The sequence below is a fragment of the Piliocolobus tephrosceles genome, chromosome 7, assembly GCF_002776525.5.
Source record: "Piliocolobus tephrosceles isolate RC106 chromosome 7, ASM277652v3, whole genome shotgun sequence".
Taxonomy (NCBI): Eukaryota; Metazoa; Chordata; class Mammalia; order Primates; family Cercopithecidae; genus Piliocolobus; species Piliocolobus tephrosceles.
The window spans coordinates 48,439,738-48,462,026 of NC_045440.1; the positions used below are offsets into that span (position 1 = coordinate 48,439,738).

At 42.9% G+C, this 22,289-nt stretch overlaps 1 protein-coding gene and 1 long non-coding RNA gene across 7 annotated transcripts in view; one reads left to right on the top strand and one right to left on the bottom strand.

The window, feature by feature from the left end:
• SPIDR (scaffold protein involved in DNA repair) overlaps window positions 1–1,316 on the bottom strand; it is a 456,553-nt gene extending 455,237 nt beyond the window's left edge. For 4 of the 6 annotated variants that reach the window (XM_023190580.2, XM_023190576.2, XM_031935862.1 and 1 more), the window contains exon 1: window positions 1,209–1,310. In XM_023190580.2, coding sequence (XP_023046348.1) covers window positions 1,209–1,241 — 33 coding nt within the window. In that variant the 5' untranslated portion in view covers window positions 1,242–1,310. Of the gene's footprint in view, window positions 1–857; window positions 878–1,208 lie in introns of those variants that run through there. The other 2 variants (XM_023190577.1, XM_023190578.2) reach the window with 2 other exon arrangements.
• Window positions 1,317–1,413: 97 nt separating this feature from the next.
• On the top strand, window positions 1,414–5,237 carry LOC111525266. The gene is made up of 2 exons (XR_002726038.2): window positions 1,414–2,074; window positions 2,222–5,237. It is a non-coding gene; the product is annotated as an uncharacterized LOC111525266 (long non-coding RNA).
• Window positions 5,238–22,289: the final 17,052 nt, after the last annotated feature.

Consider the following 22,289-nt stretch of genomic DNA (forward strand, 5'->3'; position numbering starts at 1 on the left):
AAAGATCTAATACAGATCTGAAAGTCATCTATACAGCAATGACAATTAACTTCAATGTATGATATTGCCCAAAGCACATGTGGAAAATGAGAAGCAGCACAAGGTCAAAAATTAGAACATGGCACGAACACAGTAAAGAGAAGAAAATAAGCTGTTGCAAGACAGGAAGACAATCAGGGTAGCAACATCAGGGATGTTCCAAAAGAAATAAAAGCAAGTGGTCAATGTGTCAAATGCTCCAATGACCAAGTAAGTAACTTACACTGGATTTAGCAAATCTATGTATTTCCTTGATTTCTTTTCATACATTAATAGTTCTGAAATCAGGCTGTATCTTATAATCAACAGAGGTGCCTGAAATGAATTTCTTTATTCCCTAAAGCCAGTCACAAAATTGATGGTGTGGGCCGATAATAAATGGTATTTGAGAAGCCAGAAATCATGGTAGTGGTAAAGAAGTTGAACCAGTATATGTGGACTATTTTTTTTTAGAAGTTTTCGAGTAAAGGGAAGAGTCAAGAAAGGAGGTCCTGTGTTTGTTTTTTAAAAACTGTTTTACTATGAGACAAACGTATTTGAAAGCAAGGAAGTTAGAAGGAACTTTAAAACGATAAAGGACACGTGCCAGAACAAGCACAATTAGCAGAACAAAAAAGGATGCACTCGCGGATACAGGTACAATTAAACACCATTCACCCAGCGATTCCTAGGCACCCGCTCCCGTTCTGGACCCCGAGGCAGCGCGGTGTCCAAGAACTGGGCGGTCAGCCGCACAGTCCCCTCCCAGTGCTGCAGGAAGAAAGGCAGAGTTGACAGGGGATTATCCGGGGAGATTGACAAAGCCACGCCAGGATTACCTGCTGTTTGATGCATTACACCAGAATCAAAAAGAGACAAAAGTAAACCTAAGTATCTCCGAGGCGGACGCACGCTCCCGCCCGCTGCGTCCCTCGGCGGCCCCACCCCTCTCCTTCCGTACTGCCGCTGAGGGCCCGGCCCGCACTCCAGGACCAGACCCGGACCTGGGGGCGGTACCCCGCTGCGCGGGCTCGCTCCACGCGCGCAGACGGGACCTGCCACCACCTAGCCCTCCACCCCCAACGCCCACGCTCTCTCACCCCAGCAGCCCTGGGCCAGCCCCGCGCCGGCCCGCCGCTTGCCCGCAACGCGGGAAACGGCGCGGCACCCACTCCCAACCCAGAGCCTACCTTGGAAGCGCCAGCTCGCCAGCCGCGGGGCATCTCCGGGAGCGCAGCCTGAGCGCACCGCCCCCTCAGCGCGCCGCCGTCCCTCTTTGGCGCGCCGCACCGCGCGCTGCCATTGGCGGGCGCTCGGGCGCAGGGCGGGGCTTCGGCGGGGGGCAGGGCTTCTCCGGGCCCCAGAGCCCAGGGCCTCCGGGACTGCCTGGTTGGGCCCAGAGCCCGGAAGGAGTGCAGCGCGGAGGGTAGAGCTTCCTTCCCCGGGGCCGGTGGGGTCTACGGGGTGCGCTTTGGGCTGTGGCGTTGCTCGCCCGCGAGCTCCTGGGGAGTTCGGGAGAGCTGCTGGGCTGGCGCCTGGAGTGGGGGCCGCCTCCAAGTGTTGTCTTTCGAATTCAGTTACTTTCGTTTGTGTTGTCAGGCAACAACTGACCTTAAATAAAAATGAAAACCAGAAGTAGGCTACACATGCAATAATGGATACTTAAGGAATGGGAGTGGCTGCTGGTGACTGGAGCAGAGAGGGTGTGGTTTCCCCATGTTTGGGGCCCGGGGATAAGGACTAAAGTCTAAGTGTCCAGAGCCCGGACTGCATGTCGGTCATCACATCAACAGGAGAACTGGTGGAGCCTGAGGAAAGGCTACGGGGTGCCAGAGTCTGAGAGGGCGGGAGATTGCGTTCCTACCACGTTCGCCCGGGCGCACAGGGGCTCTGCGGGGCCCGCCGCTCCCCAGGGCGTGAGAGAAGTGGGTCTGAGACCGTGCGGCGGCGATCACAGTCGACCCTGCAGAAGCCGGGGAAGGCCACGAGTTTGACTGGGTCCGAGGACTGTGAAGAAGGCGCCTCCCATGAGAAAGCTACCAGGTAGTTTAACAAGGTAAAAAAGCGTCGGCCTGGGGAGGAGGAAAGGATGCTCAGAAAGTTGCCTCAAAAGGACGCAGAAGTGGAGGTGAATCTTCTGCTTCAGAGGCACTTTTTTGTGCCTCTGTGAGAATGCATTGCTTTCTGGTTGATCTGTCTTCAGGTTTTCTCTCCGTCCGAGTCCCTGTTCTGCCAACATCCCGTGTTTGAATCTGGTACCTAAAGCCACAGATACGTGGTTCATGGCAGATGTCCACTCTGCAGTGGCTGAAAACACAGAAGAAAAACCATCTTCGCCTGGGAAGGACATTATTGCTAGTGCCATTACTGTCAACAGTTGTTAACAAGATAAACGGCATGCCCAATCTAGTTGAGGATTTTGGACACCGGGCCTCCCACTGGGACTGCACCGAGAAACCAGGTCTGCCATTGCCGCCTCCCCTGGGCCTCGCTGTCTTAGCACAGTGAGTGCACCTGACCGCTCCGGGAGTCCCCATTTCACTCCCGCAACCCGGCCTGTGATGAGGCTCCCGCTTGTCATCTCCACCAGGAGGTGCTGTCCTGCCGAAATGTTGGGATTTTTCTCCAAACTTCCTCCTGTTCAGAATTCACCATCTCAGTAGTGGCGTGGACATCCACCTGGCCTTAGCTCACCCAGAAACCTATGAATTTTTGTGAACAGGTTTGTGTCCCTTACCAATCTGTCAACTTTCCACTGCCACCACTGTTTCCCAGGCCACTAGTGTGTTTTGCCCAGACTGCTGGTAGCTCCTAACCCATGTCCCCTAATCCACTTACCCCCCACATATGACACACATACAATCCATTCTCCACACAGACACCACGGTGATGTTGATGCTGTCTATATTGGCCTTCCTTTTGGTGGTCAAACGTGTCTAGCTCCTGCAGCCTTGGGGTCTAATAAGCATTTGCTCTTCCTTTTGCCTAAAAGGCTCTGGCCTCCTGCCATGCCATTTCCTATGCACCTGTCAAACCTGAATCTGGTGGCCAGCTTCCCTAAACTAGCAAGCCTGAACCTCTCTACTCTTCATGTCCACAGGACCCCTACTCTGTTGAAGATGTTGTGACAATCAGAATCTAAATAATTACGATAATTATTTGTTATACCATGTGGCTCCACCACCATGCTGTAAAGTACTACCATTTCTATCTTCTCCGTTTTTGTATCTCCATCAATTAGCACAGTGTCTTCCATATGCAAAGTACTCAATTATTTACTATGGATGACTACTCATTGTGAAACAGAAATGACTTGCCAGAGGCTGCACAGCTAGTAAGTGTTCAGGATTAGAACTCATATGTGATACCAAGATCCACGCATTCTCCACTACACCAATCAGATCATAGTAGAATCATGAGGAATTTTTCACTTGAACGTATGAACTCAGCAAAAGGGAACTGTTGATGAGGAAGATGAGCCCCTGCCGAAAGGGACTCATGAGGCCTCTCCAGTCTTGTCTTATTTCCTCCTCAACAAACACTCAATGGCAAACATCAAGACAAACCAGAAAGTCCTTCTTTTAACTTTTTTCTCATCAAACTTTTTGGCCTAGTTGTTGTTCTGCAGATATCTGTGGTCTTCACTCTGCTTACAGCCATCCTAAGGATTCCATGGAGATCCATGGAGTCTGGGGAGGTTGGAACTCACAAGAGCATCTCTGTTGCACCTTCAGGGCAGCTCTCATTCCATCTGTCTTATATATGGGGCAAGATTGTATTTAAAGAAAGATCTAATATGAGGAAAAATGTTTAGAATCTACTCATCAATATTCTTTTTTAGTCTGGTAGATGATAGTGCCCTAGGCTACAAATGAATCCAAGATTTAAACGTGAAAAAAATGTCAAGGTATTAGAATAAAACATGACCAGATTCCTTTATAATCTTAGAGTGGGAGAAAGGTTTTCTAACTATGACTCAAAATGCCCTAGTTGTAATAGGAAAGATTGATCAATTCAACTACGTAAAAACCCTAAATTATGGATGGCAAAAAAAAAAAACACAATCAGCAAAGACAAATGGCAAAACTGAAGAATAGTTCATATTGATGTCATATAGAAACAACCCCCTAAAGTATAAATTACTCTTGGAGGAGTAACAAAAAGTATTCCTTGGGGAAAATAACCAAAAACCCAGTAGAAAATAGGCAAAGGACAAGGGCAGTTCACAGAGAAAGGAACACAAATGGCTTTTATACAATGAAAAATATACTATCTCACTCATGGCAAGAAAAATGCAAACTTAAACTGCACACCTATCATACTGGCTAAAATCCAAGTCCTCAACAACACATATTGGGGTAAGGGTCCTCTCGTGTATTGCTAACAAAAGTACAAAATTAGGCAACTCCTATCAATGTGACTGTGGGAATATGTTTCAAAATTCTAAGTGTATTTACTCTTTAAGCTAGCAATCATACTTCTGGGAATTAATCCTACACATACACCTGCACACATATTGTCTTTGTTTTGTGCTGCTATAACAGAATATCTGATACTGAGTAGTTTACAAAGAACAGACGTTTACTTTCTCACTCTGAGAAATCTGAGATCAAGGAGCTGGCATTTGGTGTCTGGTGTGGGCCTTCTTGCTGTTAATGGGATTAAGGCCACGAAAAGAAGAAGGCAGAAGGCCACGAAAGCAGGCTAGCCAAATGCTGCATGAAGTCTGTTTTATAAGGGCCTTAATCCCATTAACAATGGAGGAGCTTTCATGGCCTATTTGGCAACACCTGAATTTTAGAGGAGACACATATGAAATGATAACACATGTGAAATGGTATGTATGTAAGGGTATTTATCGCAGCATAGATTGCAATAGCAAAAGACTAGAAACAATTGATATATTTGTTTACTTGGAGAGTAAGGAGACTGTTAAATATGCCATGGTAATACCTTCATAATGATCTCCAGCTTTACTAAATTAAAAAAACAATTGACAGAGTATGATTCATAGTGTGCTGCCTCTCTAGTGCAAGAAAACAGGAAAAGAAAACATATTGCTTATATCTGCATGAAGAAATGCAACATCAAAATAGATATATAGAAAATAAATAAAAGGGGTTACCTAGTAGAGGGGAGGAACCAAGTGATTGGGATGAAGGGAGGAAGACTTCTCCATCTCTACTTTTTAATGTAGTTTTGTATACCTATTTTTAAAACAGATTGAAAAATTAAGAAAAATGTGTACTTTGTTCTAGAATGATGATGGTTGTACAACTGTGGATATTGTAACAGATCACTGAATGGTACACTTTAAAGGGTGATTTTATGGTATATGAATTATATTTCAATAAAATAATTATTTTAAAAATGTTTGGTGAGGGGCTGGTAGCATCAGCAGCATCTGAGAAATTGTCAGAAATGCAAATTCTTGGACTCCGTACTAGACCAACTGAATCAGAAACCTAGTGGATAAGACCTGGCAATCTGTTTTGACAAGCCCTTCAACTGACTCTGATGCATGCTCACCTGTGAGAAGCACTGGACTGGATGCAGTTGCACGGAGTAACAGGCTGTCACACAGTGGTCGCCCACAAAACATCCGTCTAGGAGATCTGTGCACTCAGGGTGGGAAGAAAAGGCCTTGTCAGCCTCTTCTTTCATCATTGACTACAATAATGTTAATAATAATAATACGATATTTATATGTGCAGGCAATGTTAATCCCTTTTTATGAAATCAAAATAGTGCCTCACCTGATGAGTTAGAACACAGCAGATACATAGTAAGTGCCCAGGAAGTGTTAGCAATTATTATTATCATTGATCTCAGAAAATCTCTATGACAATTGTGTGAAGTACATTATGATTACATATGAGATAATTGCATCACAGACATATTACATAACTTGCAAAAAGCCACAAACCCAATAAGTGGTAACGCACAGAGGTTTTCAACTTTGGTGAATCTCACTTTATCTCTTTTTCCTGATCACACTTTGAGAACCATGGATCTAGGTTCTCAAAGGTATAGAAATGGTTTTTATACATACAAAAAGTAGGAGCGGAAAATAGAGTCAAATGCAAATTATTCAAGGAATGTGCATTCATTCATTCAACAAACAAATATTGAAGTTTACTATGTGCCAGGCCTATGTTAGGCCTTAGGTCTTAGTTGATTTTCTTAGTCTATTTGGGTTACTATAACAACCCATAACTGCATAGCTTAAAAAGAATAGAAATTTAGGCCGAGCACAGTGGCTCATGCCTGTAATCCCAGCACTTTGGGAGGCCAAGGTGGGTGGATCACAAGGTCAGGAGTTCAAGAACAGCCTGGCCAACATAGTGAAACCCTGTCTCCACTAAAAATACAAAAAAAATTAGCCAGGCGTGGTGGCAGGGTGCCTGTAATCCTAGTTACTTGGGAGGCTGAGGCAGGAGAATTGCTTGAACCTGGGAGGCAGAGGTTGCAGTGAGCCGAGATTGCACAACTGCACACCAGCCTAGGCAACAGTGCGAGACTCTGTCTCAAAAAAGGAGAAAAAAAAAAAGAATAGAAATTTATTTCTCAAAGTTCTCAAGGCTAAGAAGTCCAAGATCAAGGCACTGGCAGATACAGTGTCTGATGAGGGCCCATTCCTCATAGATGGCACCTTCTAGTGTGTTCTCACTCACATGGTGGAAGGGGCTAGTTATCCCTTTGGGGTCTCTTTAAAGGCATTCACCCTATTCATGAGGGATCTGCCCTCATTACCTACTCACTGCCAAAAGTCCCACTTTCATTTTTTTAACTTACCTTTTAATTGACAAAAATTATATATATTTATGGTATACAACATGTTTTGAAATATGTATACATTGTGGAATGGCTAAATCAAGCTAGTTAAAACATGCATTACCTCACATAACTTTTTTGTGGTTGAAAACACTTAAAATCTACTCTTAGCAATTTCCAAGTATATGATACATTTTGTTTGTTTGAGACAGGGTCTCACTCTGTTGCCCAGGCTGGAGTGCAATGATGCAGTCACGGCTCACTGCGTCCTCAACCTCCTGGGCTCAAGAGACCCTCTGCCTTAGTCTTCCGAGTAGCTGGAACCACAGGTGCTTACCAACGCATTTGACTTTTTTTTTTTTTTAATTTTTGTAGAGACAGGGTTTCACCATGTTGCCCAGGCTGGTCTCAAACTCCTGGCCTCAAGCGATCCTGCTGCCTCAGCCTCCTAAAGTGTTGGAATTACAGGCATGATCAGTGTGCCAACCCAATACATTGTTATTAACTATAGTCACCATGTTGTACAATAAATAGATCTCCTGAACTTATTTCTCCATCTAAGTGAAATTTGGCCAGTCCTACCCATCTGTCACCCCAGCCCCTGATAACCATCATTCTACTCTCTGCTTCTGTGAGTTTGACTTTTTAAGACTCCACATATGAGATCAGCAGTATCTGTGTTTATGTGTCTGGCTTATTTCACTTAACATAATGTCCACCAGGTTCATACATGTGCAAATGACAGGGATTCCTTTTTTTTTTAAGACTGAATAGTATTCCATTGTGTATATATATCACACTTTCCTTATCCTTTCACATGTTGATGGACACAGGTTGATTCCATATCTTGGCTATTATGAATAATGCTGCACTGAACATGGCAGTGCAAATGTCTCTTTGACACACAGATTTCAGTTCCTTTGGGTATATACTCAGCAGTGAGATTGCAGGATCACATAGTAGTTTTATTTTTTAGTTTTCTTAGCAATGTCCATACTGTTTTTCCTTAATGGCTATATTAATTTACATTCCTTTTTAATGGCTGTATGGTATTCCATTGGGTGGATTACCATTTTGTTTATCCATTAATCAGTTGATGAACCTTTGTGTTGTTTCCACATTTTATCTATTATGAATAATGCTGCCCTGAACATTTGTGTAAAAGTTTTGTTTGAACACGTTTTCTTTTACTATTATTATTATTATTATTATTATTATTATTATTATTATTATTATACTTTATGTTCTAGGGTACATGTGCACAGCGTGCAGGTTTGTTACGTATGTATACATGTGCCATGTTGGTGTGCTGCACCCATTAACTCGTCATTTACATTAGGTATATCTCCTAATGCTATCCCTCCTCCCTTCCCCCACTCCCAACAGGCCCCGGTGTGTGATGTTCCCCTTCCTGTGAACACATGTTTTCACTTGGGGGTATATACGTAGGAGGGGAATGACTGGATTATGTTTACAATTTTATGTTTAACTTTCTGAGGAACCACAAAACTCTTTTTCACAGAAGTTGCACCATTTTATATTACCTACAGCCATGTTAGAGGGCATCCTTGCCGATACTTATAATTTTCCCCTTTAAAAAATATTTAACCATGCTAGTGGCTATGAAATGGTATCTTATTGACTTTGACTTGTATTTCTATAATGATTAATGATGTTGAGCATCTTTTCATGTGCTTTTTGGCCATTTCTCTATCTTCTTTGTAGAAATATCGGAGTTATACCTGATATAAATGATGAATTGATGGGTGCTGACGAGTTGATGGGTGCAGCACACCAACATGGCACATGTATACATATGTAACCTGCACGTTATGCACATGTACCCTAGAACTTAAAGTATAATAAAAAAATAAATAAAATAAAATAAAAAAAAAAGAAATATCTATTCAAATCAGTTGCCCATTTTTAAAATGGGTTGCCTTTGTTTTGGTTGGGGGAGTTTAAGAGTTTTTATTGTTTTGCCTGGAGTCCTTGCTGGCTAACACGTATCTGGGGTGTACTAAACTTGCTTTATTGAGGCGAAGTTGTACAATAAAAAAAAATTTTTTAATTTCTAAAATGATCTTTTAAATGAAAATCACTCACCACAACTTTATAGCACATTATCATTTGCTTTAGTGACACAAAATTAGGCTTAAATTGCTGGGAATTTACAAATGCACTTAAGAGATCCTATTAACAAGAAGTCTCAACAAAGAAAAATTCAGGACCAGGTGGCTTCACTGGTAAAGTCTACCAAACATTTAAGAAGAATTAACACCCTGTAATCCCAGGACTTTGAGACACTGAGGCAGGAGGATTGCTTGAGCCCAGGAGTTTGAGACCAGCCTGGGCAACATAGTGAGACCCTGTGTCAACAGTTTTTTTTTTTTTTTTGAGACAGAGTTTTGCTCTGTCCCCAGTCTGGAGTGCAGTGGCATGACCTTGGCTCACTGCAACCTCCACCTCCTGGGACCTCTACCTCCTGGGTCCAAGCAATTCTCCTGCCTCAACCTCCCGAGTAGCTGGGACTACAGGCGCGTGGCACCATGCCCAGCTAATTTTTGTGTATTTTTAGTAGAGACGGGATTTCACCATGTTGGCCAGGATGGTCTCGATCTCTTGACCTCGTGATCCACGCGCCTTGGCCTCCCAAAGTGCTGGGATTACAGGCATGAGTCACCGCACCTGTCCCACAAAAAAATAAAAAAAATAAAATTAGCCAGACATAGTGGCACATGCCTATAGTCCCAGCTACTTGGGAGGGCTAAGGTGGGAGGATTGCTTGAGGTGAGGGGTTTGAGGTTGCAGTGAGCCATGATTGCACTACTGCACTCCAGCCTGGGTAACAGTGAAAGAGTGAGACCCTGTCTAAAAACAAAGAAACAAAAAAGAAAGTAAAAAGGAGAATTAACACCAGTTATTCTCAATCTCTTTTAAAAAATAAAATATGAAGGAACACTTCCTAGTTCATTCTATCAGGCCAGTATTACCCTGATACCAAAGGCAGGCAAAGATATCATACAAAAAGAAAAACAGAAAGTAATTATTGGATGTTACAAGATGGCTGACTGGCTGGAAGCTCCTAGGTTCATCCCCAACTCCAACAAAAAATCAAAATATAGTGAATAAGCAAGTATATTTCAATCAAAATAACTAAAGGAGAGCTCTGGAGAACAATAAAGAAGCAGCAGAAATTCTGTAGAGTATGGAAACCCGGGATGGCTGCACAGGGAAGGAAAGGATACACCTATCTTTGCCACTCTATCCACTCAGGATCAGCTTGGAACCAGGAGAGACTTCTTCCTGCAGGGAAAAGGTGAGCAGGGGGACCCCAGCAACCCCCATCACCACCATGGACACATGCAATCTTCATTACCAGAGGCTCCCACAGTCCTCACAAGCTCTGAACCCAACTGAGGGAGCTCCCCAGAGTTCACATGCTGAGCTATCCAAGAGAAAGAGCTGATACTGTGCCCTCCCCCATGGTCTGTGCTGCTACTGTACTGTACCATCTTGGACCAGAGCCACTGCTAGAGTGCGTTGTGCTCTGGGATTGTGCAGCTATGTACCTCTTCATCCCTGTGGCTTTGTCAACACTAAAACCATCTTACCCAGTAACACATCATCCCCAAAGCAGGCTGTTCCAAGCTCTGTCCCCTAGGGCCAAGCTCCATCACCCTCATGTGAGACACTGGCGCACCCTCCACTTATGGCTGAGCTGAACTGACTCCCTACCTCCCAGGGACCTCAGGCATCCTACAAACCATAGCAGACACAATCCTGGTGCCACGGCAGAGGCATGCCCTGCTCCCCAGGGGCCTTATGTCTTTGGCACTCCAGAGCCACCACAGGTGAGACAGCACTTTGCCCCGGGGCTCAGCCTCTGGTACATTGGAGCAGTTGCACCCACCAGTGCCACAGCTGATATAGAACCATGCCCTAGGGATCTGAGCCTCCACTGACCCATGTAGCCATGCTTTCTGGGTTCTTAGCTGCACCTTACACCCCAGGGAATCAGGATTTTGCCTGAGCTGGGTCATGTCAACCTCCAGGCTAAACATCCACAGTGCCCCACCTGTTCGGAACTGGAGTAGCCCCTCAAAATCTGAGCTGCTGAGGTGCTCTACCTCTCTGGAGAGTGGAGTCATTGCTGTGCTGCTGTATTCCCCCCAGATCCCAAGCACAGGGGCATCTTGCCATGTCCAAGTCCTGCTGTTGCTGCCCCTAGACTCACAGAGCCTTGGCTACTGCCATGTCCCACCATCCCAGGGTCCAGAGTGACCCCACTGTTTGGTACCTCATCTCCCAGAGCCTAAGCTGTTTTTGTACCCTCTTGGTTCTGTGTCCCAAATTGCAGCTGTGTCCTGCTCCCCAGGGCCTCAGCCTCCAGAGCACCTCTTTACTCCATAGCTGTGTCAGGGCTTCACCCTGCCCTCAGGGTCAGAACTATAGCTACATCCCAGCCCCCTCGGCCCGAACTGCTGGAGTGTGCCTCAGCAAAAGACCCTATCTTAGCAAGAGAACTGTATCTACTTGTGCCTTGGAAATTGAACCGGTGCCTCAAGTCCTGAGACCAGGAACCCAGCTTCGCAACTGCTCTGAACACCTATGGACCTATGCTCTGAATCCCAGTGCCATTGTGGCTGCCAGTGGTTGTGTCAGACTCTACACCAAGAGAGATCCCTTTAGTGAAGACTCTGCACTGTGAGTAAGACAGGAATAGATGATCCCTAAAGCCCTTGCCCTAATAACCTACACAGCCATTGTCACTTCCACAAACTTCCGCAACCTAGACCACCCAGGCACCACAGTCATTGCTGACATTTGTCACAACTGATGAAACTGCATGCAGACTACACCAATGCACTGACACAGAAACAGAGCCCCTGCACCCTGCTTAACCAACACCCTCATGCCCATATATAGGAGAAAGTCTTCCCCTACGAAAGCCAGTCTGAAAGGTTTAGAAGAGGTACCTGCACGACCAGATGCACACACATTAACACAGGGACACAAGAACATGAAAAAGCAAGGAAACAGGACACCACCAAAGGAACACAATAGTACTTTAGTAATTGACCCCAAAGAATAGAAATTTACAAATTGCCTGAAAAGGAATTCAAAATAATGATCTTAAGGAAACATTAGGCTGGGTGTGGTGACTTACATCTGTAATCCCAGCACTTTGGAAGGCTGAGGTAGGAGGGTCACTTAAGGCCAGGAGTTCGAGACATGCCTGGCAACATAGTGAGATTCTGTCCATACAAAAAAAAAGAAAAGAAACTCCAAGAGATGCAAGGCAATACAAATAGACAAGTCAATGAAATTAGAAAAACAATTTATGAGTTAAATGATAAATTCAACAAAGAGATAGGTAACATTAAAAAGAATCAGAAATCCTAGAGCTGAAGAAGCTAAAATATTTATTACAGAACTTAAATAGCAGATTAGATCAAACAGAAGAAGGAATCTCTGAACTTGAGGACAGATTTTTTGAAATGACTCAGAAAAAGGGGAAAAAATGAATAAAAGTGAAGACAACCTATAGGGCTTGTGGGACACCGTTAGGATTTTAAAGAGAGCATTGTGGATTTTAAAGAAAGAGACAAGACTGAGAAAGGAACAGAAAGGTTATTTAATGAAATAATTCCTGAAAACTTCTCAAGCCTTGGGAGAGATAGGAGCACCAACATCCGTGAACCTCAAAGGATCCCCAACACAGACAAAACACAAAGAAGGATTAATATGGTTAATTTCACCAATATTACTACCATTCTACCAAAAGCAATATACAAATTCAATGCGATGCCTATCAAAATCCCAATGGCATTCTTTACAGAAAAAAAACAACTTTGAATTCGTATGTAAACATAAAAGACCTCAACTAGCCAAAACAATTCTGAGAAAGAAAAACAAAATTGGAGGCATCACATTTCCTGATTTAGAATTATATTACAAAGCTATAGTAATAAAAACTGCAGGCCGGGTACAGTGGCTCATGCCTGTAATCTTAGCACTTTGGGAGGCCAAGGAGGGCAGATTGCCTGAGCTCAGGAGTTCGAGCCCAGCTTGGGCAACGTGGTGAAACCCTGTTTCTACTAAAATACAAAAAATTAGGCGGGCATGGTGGTGTGCGTCTGTAGTCCCAGCTACTCAGGAGGCTGAGGCAGGAGAATTGCGTGAACCTGGGAGGCAGAGACTGCAGTGAGCCGGGATTGCACTGCTGCACTCCAGCTTGGGCAACAGAGCAAGACTCCATCTCAAAAAAAAAACAAAAACAAAACAAAAAACAAGACTGCATATTACTGGCATTAAAACAGACATACAGATCAGTGGAAAAGAATTGAGAACCCAGAAATAAATCAATCATATGTGGTCAACTAATTTTTGATAAGCACCAAGAGGACACAATGGAGAAAGGATAGTCTCCTCAATAAATGGTGCATGGAAAAATGGATTTCCACATGTGAAAGAATAAAAGTGGACATACGTCTTACATTACAAACAAAATTCAACTCACATGGATAAAGACCTAAATGTAAGATCAGAAGCTATAAAACCCCATTACATGCTGAAAGCTCCTGGAGATTGGCCTTGACAATGATTTTTTTGGATATCACACAAAAGCTCAGTTCATAAAAGCTAAAATAAATAAGTGGAACTACATCAAATGAAAAGCTACTGCACAACAAAGGACACAACAAAGTGGCAGTGAATTGAGAAAAAGTATTTACAAACCATGCATTTAATGAGGGGTTAATATTCAGGCAACTCATACAACTCAATAGTAGAAAAGCAAATAACCCAATTAAAAATGGACAAAAGACCTGAATAGACATTTCTCTGAAGAAGACGTAAAAGTGGCCAACAGGTATATAAACGGGTGATCAACATCATTAATCGTCAGAGAAATGCAAATAAAAACCACTGTGAGATACCACCTTATACCCATTAGGATGGCTATTAAAAGAAAATCAAAAGATAACAAGTGTTGATGAGGGTGTGTGGAGGTAAAAGAACTCTTGTACACTGTTGCAAGCATGTAGATTGATACAGCCTTTATGGAAACAGTATGGAGGTTTACAAATAAATTAAAAATAGAACTACAATATGACCCAGGAATCCCTCTCCTGGGCATCTACCCAAGAGAAATATACCCTTGTAAAAATATCTTCACTCTCATATTCATTGCACCGTTATTCACAATAGCCAAGATATGGAAACAACTTAAGTGTCTGTCAATGGATGAATGGATAAAGAAACTGCAGTAGGTTTAAAGCTAAACTATTATTCGGCTTTAAAAAAGAATGAGAACTTGCTATATGCCACAACATGCATGAGCCTGGAGGACATTATGCTAAGTGAAATAAGTCAGACACAGGAAAAAATATATTGCATGATCTTATATAAAATATTTTTTTAAAAAATCAAATATACAGAACTAGAGAACAAAACAGTGCTTACCAGGAGGAGGCAGGAGGAAATGGGGAGATGTGAGAAGATACAAAGTAGCAGATATGTAGGATGAACAAGTCTAAAAATCTAATGTACAACATGAGCACTACAGGTAATAAAGTTGTATTGTATTTGGTATTCATGCTAAGTGAGATTTTAGCTGCTCTTGTTACAAACACACACACAAATGGGTAACTGTGATATCATGGATGTGTTAATTTGCTTCATTATAGTTACCTTTTTATTATCTCTATGTGTCCCATAACATCATGTTGTATACCTTAAATATACATAATAAAATTCCTTTGAAAAAGAAAAACTGGCCAGGCGCCGTGGCTCATGCCTGTAATCCCAACACTTTGGGAGGCTGAGGTGAGTGGATCATCCGAGGTCAGGAGTTCATGACCAGCCTGGCCAACATGATGAAACCCCTTGTCTACTAAAAATACAAAAAAATTAGCTGGGCGTGATGGTGGGCTCCTGTTATCCCAGCTACTTGGGAGGCTGAGGCAGGAGAATCACTTAAACCCAGGAGGTGGAGGTTGCAGTGAGCCGAGATCACACCATTACACTGCAGCCTGGGCAACAAGAGCAAAATTCCATTCCCCCCACTGCCAAAAAAAAAAAAAAAAAGAAAAACTACAGATTAATAACCCTTGTAAATATAGATGCAAAGGCCCTCAATAAAATACTAACAATCTAAGCATAGCAGCATATTAAGAGGACTACATGCCCAACTAAATGGGATTTATCACAGAAATGTAAGGATGGTTCAAATATGAAAATCAGTGTTTAAACCATATTAATGGAATGAAGGAGAAAAACCACATGATCATTTCGATTGATGCAGAGAAAGAATTTAACAAAATCTAGCACCCTTTTATGGAGAAATAAAACAAAACATGCAACAAACTAAAAGGAAACTTCCTCAGCTGGACATAAGAGTTATGAAAAACTCAAAGCTAATAGCATACTTAGTGATGAAATAGTAAGAACTTTCCCTCAGAAACTGGGAACAAGACAAGGATGCCTGCTTTTTCCATTTCTATTAGATGTAATACTAGAAGTTCTAGTCAGGACAGTTGGAGAAGAAAAAGAAATAAATAACAAGTAAATAGAGTAAAACGATCTCCATTCACCAATGACATTATTTTATAAATAGAAAATCCTAAAAATCCACAAAGAAACCTGTTAGCACTAATAAACAAATTCAGAAAGTTGTAAAATACAAGATCAACATACAAAAGTCATTTATACTTCTATACAACCTAGAAAGAAGATTAAGAGAATAATTTATTTATAATAGCACCTAAAAGAATAAAATTGGGGACTGGGTGTGGTGGCTTGTGTGTGTAATTCCAGCACTTTGGGAGGCTGAGGTGGGCAGATCACCTGTGGTTGGGAGTTTGAGACCAGTCTGGCCAACGTGGTGAAACCCTGTCTCTACTAAAAATGCAAAAAATTAGCCGGGCATGGTGGTGCACACCTGTAATCTCAGCTACTTGGGAGACTGAAGCATAAGAATCACTTGAACCTGGGAGGCCAAGGTTGCAGTGAGCCAAGATAGCACCACTGCACTCCAGCCTGGGCAACAGAGTGAGACTCTGTCTCAAAAAAAGAAAAAGAAAAACAATAAAAAAATTGGAATAAATTTAACCAAGGAAGTGGAAAGTTTGCACAATGTAAACACCAAAATATTGCTGAAATGAATTAAATAAATTGGAACCAAATAAATGGAAAAACATCCTATGTTCATATTTTGGAGAACTGAATGTTGTTGGGATATTAATATACGAAATGATCTATAGATTCTATGCACTCCCTATTAAAATTCAAATGGCTGGTTTTCCAGAAGTGGAAAAGTCAGTTCTGCAATTCAGAAGGAGCTGCAAGGATCCCCAAAAGTCCAGACAATCGAAAAAGAAGCACAAACTTGGTACGACTCACACTTCCTGATTTTAAAACTTATTTCAGGTGGATTAAGCCATTCTACAATGTATACATTTTTCAAAGCAACATGTACATATTTATTATATTTGTATCTATTCTTGCAATGTATTATTTGCAATTTTTTGTCAATTAAAATAATAATAAAAAATGTATTACAAAGCTATACTAATCAAAACAGTGTGGTACTCACATAAAGCTAGACATATAGACCAGTAGAACGGGATTGAGAATCCAAAAATAAACCCATATATTTATGAGTAATTGATTTTCAATAAGGGAACCAAGATTGTTCAATATAGAAAACACAGTCTCTTCAACAAATGATACTGAACAACCAGATATCCACATGAAAAGGAATGGAGTTGGATCCCTACTTCCCACCATTTACAAAAAGATAACTCAAAATGGATCAACAACCTAAATAAAAAATCTAAAACTATAAAACCCTTAGAAGAAAACATACAGTTATGTCTTTCTGACTTTGGATTTGGTAATGGATTCTTATCTATGCCACCAAAGCAGGAGGAACAAAATAAATGACAGGTCAAATGGATTTAATGACAATGAAACACTTTTGTGTAACCAAGAACATCATCAAGAAAGTGAAAAGACAATGTACAGAATGAGAGAAAGTGTTTTTAAATAATATATCTGATAAAGGTCTCATAGCCAGAATATATAAAGAACTCTTAACAACCTAACTTTTAAAACCCAAATGACCTAATTTTTAAAATGACAAAGGACATGAATAGACATTTCTCTGAAGAAGATATATAGGCATGTGAAAAGATGCTGAATATTATTCATCATGAGGATAATGTGAACCCAAACCACAAGGAGATATCACTTTACAACCACTCAACGTGTATTTAAAAAAAAAATGACTCAGTAATTTCATTTCCAGGTATATTGTCAAAACAATTGAAAACAGGTACTTAAACAAATATTTGTACACAAATATTCATAATATTGACAATAGCCAAAAGGCAAAAATAACACAAATGTCCACCAGTGTATGAAAGGATGAACAAAATATGGTTTATACATATGATGGAATTCACCATCAAATAAAATTAAGTACTCACACATGTTACAACGTGGATGAACCTTGAAAACAAAGAAACTAATCGCACGTCTGTAATCCCTAGTGACTTAAGTGGATGCAAATTTTTAATGTTACATTATACTTCTGTAGCTTTTGTAAGTCTGGTACAGACCTCATTGGCCTGAAATTCCTTGCTGAAGGCTCTAAAGGAGAATCTATTCCTTCACCTTTTAACTTTCTAGAGACTGCCGCATTCCTTGGCTTATGGTCTTTCCTTCCATCCTCAAAGCCAGTGATGCTGCATTTCTGTGGCCTTCCTTTCCTAGTCATATCTCCCTTTATAACTATAGCCAGGAGAGGTCCCTGCCTTTAAGGACTCATGTGATTGGACTCGGCCCACCTGGATAATCCAAGATAATGTCCCCACAATAATATCTGAACTTACCCTCACCCAAGCCTGACCTGTATCCTCATTCTGACCCTGATCTTCACTGTCATCTTGGCCCTGACCATAACCCTTAACCTCATTGTATTCATGACCACCACAGATCCTAACCCTGAACCTCACTCTACTGTTGACCATGGCAATAAACCTTATTGACTTTCCATCTGCCTTTCGCATGACCCTGACTCTGACTCTCATTATGAGTCTGAACCCGACATTGACTTGGATGCTGATCCTTGAAAGGCCTTTTCACCCTGATGCTGGCTGTGACCTGAATATGCCTAACGCTGAGTCTGATCATGACACAGATCCTCAGATGCCCCACCTCACACTGCTCCTTTCTATGGCATTGCTCTTACCTTAACCACCCTGTGAGCTAGCACCTAACCCTGATATTGACCCTGACTCTAATACTATCCTCACTCAGACCCTAACTCTAAACTTGGCACCCACCTTTATGCTGACCTGGACCTCTCTGTGTCCCTCATCATGACATTGGTCATGACCATCACCCTCCCCTTCATCTGTTAATCTGAACCTGCAGTTCACCCTGCCCTTGACCTTGACCTAACCCCTCATCTTTACCTTGACACTACCCTAAGGCTGGCCATGAAACCTGACCTTGACTCTGACTCGACTGTATCTGACCTTGACTCTGCACTGGGTTGAATAGTGACCCCAACAAGGTACGTCTGTGTCTTAACTCTTGATGTCTATGAATGTGATTTGGTGATTGAGTCTTTGTAGAAGTAATAAAGAACCTTGAAATGGGAGTGTGGAAAACTGCTTCATAGTGGATTGAATGTGTACATTTGTTTAGGAATATATGTTGAAACACAGAGAAGGAGGAGACTGACTTCGAGGAGATGCACAGGAAGGTGGCCATGTGGAGACAGAGGCAGACATTGGAGTGATGCTCACAAGAAAAGGCACTCTAGGAGCCTGCAGAAGCCTCAGAGGTAAGGAAGGATCCTCCCCTGGAGCTTTCGGAGGGTGTGGTCCTGCCCACACCTGGATTTTAGACCTCTGATCAGCACAACCACCAGACAATAATTTCCGTTGTCTTAATTCATTCTGTTTGTGTCAATTTGTTACTCAACCCTAGGAAATGAATAGACACCCTGACCTTCACTATGACGGGGCATCTGACATTTCCCATGGCCTTAGCCTTGGGACCCTCCTCCTGGCCCCAGCTCTGACACAGCCACTTACCTGGAGCTGGACTTTATCCTGGCTCTCACCATGACCCTGAGCCTGACCTTCACCATTATCCTGAACGTTCTGTGTCCCTCACCCTGAGCCTCTTCTACCGCATGCCCACACATTCACTTAGAGCTAGACCCTGACCACCCCCTGCCCTGCAATTACCCTGATATTGAATATAACCTTCTTCATAACTTTGACCCTGACTCTGACCTTGACCCTCATCCTGATATGAACCCTGACATGAATTCTTTCATTTATTTTCATCATGAAGATCCCATGACCTTGAATCATGCTGAATACTGTTCTAACCCTGACCCTTACCCTGAGACAACCTCACCATGACCCTGAACCTGTCCTGACCCTGACCTGTACCTTATGCCTCAGTCTGACCCTGACCTTTTTAATGATATATGTGAAATAGCGTGATTGATAGTGTTAGGTTAGCATGCTACCCTGTATTGAGATATGTGTTAGAAGCACTACATTTAAGCCAAGTGTGGAATGATGGACAGGAGACTTGAAGTGGGAGTGAGAGCAGGGTGGATGATGGGAAGTTGCTTGCTGCGTGCAATGTGTATTACTCCAGTGATGCATAGGCTGACTTCACCACAATGCACTGTAGCAATGTAGCAAAACTGCATTTGTACCCCATGAATATATACAAAACAAACAAAAACATTGGGTTAACACCTGTGTATATTACTTTGTTAAATGATATGCCATAATATATTTAAGAGTAGTGGGTAAGTGTATTATTATGTATGTTTGAAACATCCTGTTTAGCAGTGTGCAGTACATGTGCTGTTATCCCTGACATATATTGAAACACTGTTTACAGAGCCCGATGTTACTGAGTGTAATGATACATATGAGAAACAGTTGAGTTTACACTGTGTGAGGCACTTAGGACTTTGTGTTTAACAAAGATAATGTTGGCTGGGCGCCATGGCTCACGCCTGTAATCCCAACACTTTGGGAGGCCGAGGCGGGTGGATCACGAGGTCAGGAGTTTAAGACCAGTCTGGCCAACGCAGTGAAACCCCATCTCAACTAAAAGTACAAAAATTAGCCAGGTGTGGTGGCATGTAACTGTAATCCCAGTTACTCGGGAGGCTGAGGCAGGAGAATTGCTTGACCCAGGGAGTCAGAGGTTGCAGTGAGCCGAGATCACACCACTGCACTCCAGCCTGGAAACAGAGTGAGACTCCGTCTCAAAAACAAAAACAAAAACAAAAAAAACGGGGCGGAGCAAGATGGCCGAATAGGAACAGCTCCAGTCTCCATCTCCCAGTGCGAGGGACACAGAAGACCAGTGATTTCTGCATTTTCAACTGAGGTACTGGGGTCATCTCACTCGGGAGTGCCGGACAATCGGTGCTGGTCAGCTGCTGCAGCCTGACCAGCGAGAGCTGAAGCGGGGCGAGGCATTGCCTCACCTGGGAAGCACAAGGGGGAAGGGAGTCCCTTTTCCTAGCCAGGGGAACTGAGACACACAACACCTGGAAAATCGGGTAACTCCCACCCCAATACTGCCTGTAAGCACACCAGCACACCAGGAGAATATATCCCATACCTGGACGGGAGGATCCCACGCCCACAGAGCCTCCCTCCTTGCTAACACAGCAGTCTGCCGCAATCTAACCGCAAGGCAGCAGCGAGGCTGGGGGAGGGACGCCTGCCATCGCTGAGGCTTAAGTAGGTAAACAAAGCCGCTGGGAAGCTCGAACTGTGTGGAGCTCACAGCAGCTCAAGGAAACCTGCCTGTCTCTGTAGACTCCGCCTCTGGGGATAGGGCACAGCTAAAAAATAACAGGGGAAGCAGCAGAGGCCTGTGCAGACGCGAACGACTCTGTCTGACAGCTTTGAAGAGAGCAGTGGATCTCCCAACACGGAGGTTGAGATCTGAGAAGGGGCAGTCTGCCTGCTCAAGTGGGACCCTGACCCCTGAGTAGCCTAACTGGGAGACATCCCCCACTAGGGGCAGTCTGACACGCCATGCCTCACAGGGTGGAGTACACCCCTGAGAGGAAGCTTCCAAAGTAAGAATCAGACAGGTGCACTCGCTGTTCAGCAACATTCTATCTTCTGCAACCTCTGCTGCTGATACCCAGACAAACAGGGTCTGGAGTGGACCTCAATCAATCTCCAACAGACCTATAGCTGAGGGTCCTGACTGTCAGAAGGAAAACTATCAAACAGGAAGGACACCTATACCAAAACCCCATCAGTACATCACCATCTTCAAAGACCAGACACAGATAAAACCACAAAGATGGGGAAAAAGCAGGGCAGAAAAGCTGGAAATTCAAAAAATAAGAGCGCATCTCCCCCTGCAAAGGAGCACAGCCCATCGCCAGCAACGGATCAAAGTTGGTCAGAGAATGACTTTGACGAGATGAGAGAAGAAGGCTTCAGTCCATCAAACCTCTCAGAGCTAAAGGAGGAATTACGTACCCAGCGCAAAGAAACTAAAAATCTTGAAAAAAAAGTGGAAGAATTGACAGCTAGACTAATTAATGCAGAGAAGGTCATAAACGAAATGACAGAGATGAAAACCATGACACGAGAAATACGTGACAAATGCACAAGCTTCAGTAACCGACTCCATCAACTGGAAGAAAGAGTATCAGCGATTGAGGATCAAATGAATGAAATGAAGCGAGAAGAGAAACCAAAAGAAAAAAGAAGAAAAAGAAATGAACAAAGCCTGCAAGAAGTATAGGATTATGTAAAAAGACCAAATCCACGTCTGATTGGGGTGCCTGAAAGTGAGGGGGAAAATGGAACCAAATTGGAAAACAATCTTCAGGATATCATCCAGGAGAACTTCCCCAACCTAGCAGGGCAGGCCAACATTCAAATTCAGGAAATACAGAGAATGCCACAAAGATACTCCTCCAGAAGAGCAACTCCAAGACACATAATTGCCAGATTCACCAAAGTTGAAATGAAGGAAAAACTGTTAAGGGCAGCCAGAGAGAAAGGTCGGGTTGCCCACAAAGGGAAGCCCATCAGACTGACAGCAGATCTCTCGGCAGAAACTCTATAAGCCAGAAGAGAGTGGGGGCCAATATTCAACATTCTTAAAGAAAAGAATTTTAAACCCAGAATTTCATATCCAGCCAAACTAAGTTTCATCAGTGAAGGAGAAATAAAATTCTTTACAGATAAGCAAATGCTTAGAAATTTTGTCACCACCAGGCCTGCCTTACAAGAGACCCTGAAGGAAGCCCTAAAGATGGAAAGGAACAACTGGTACCAGCCATTGCAAAAACATGCCAAAATGTAAAGACCATCGAGGCTAGGAAGAAACTGCATCAACTAATGAGCAAAATAACCAGTTAATATCATAATGGCAGGATCAAGTTCACACATAACAATATTAACCTTAAA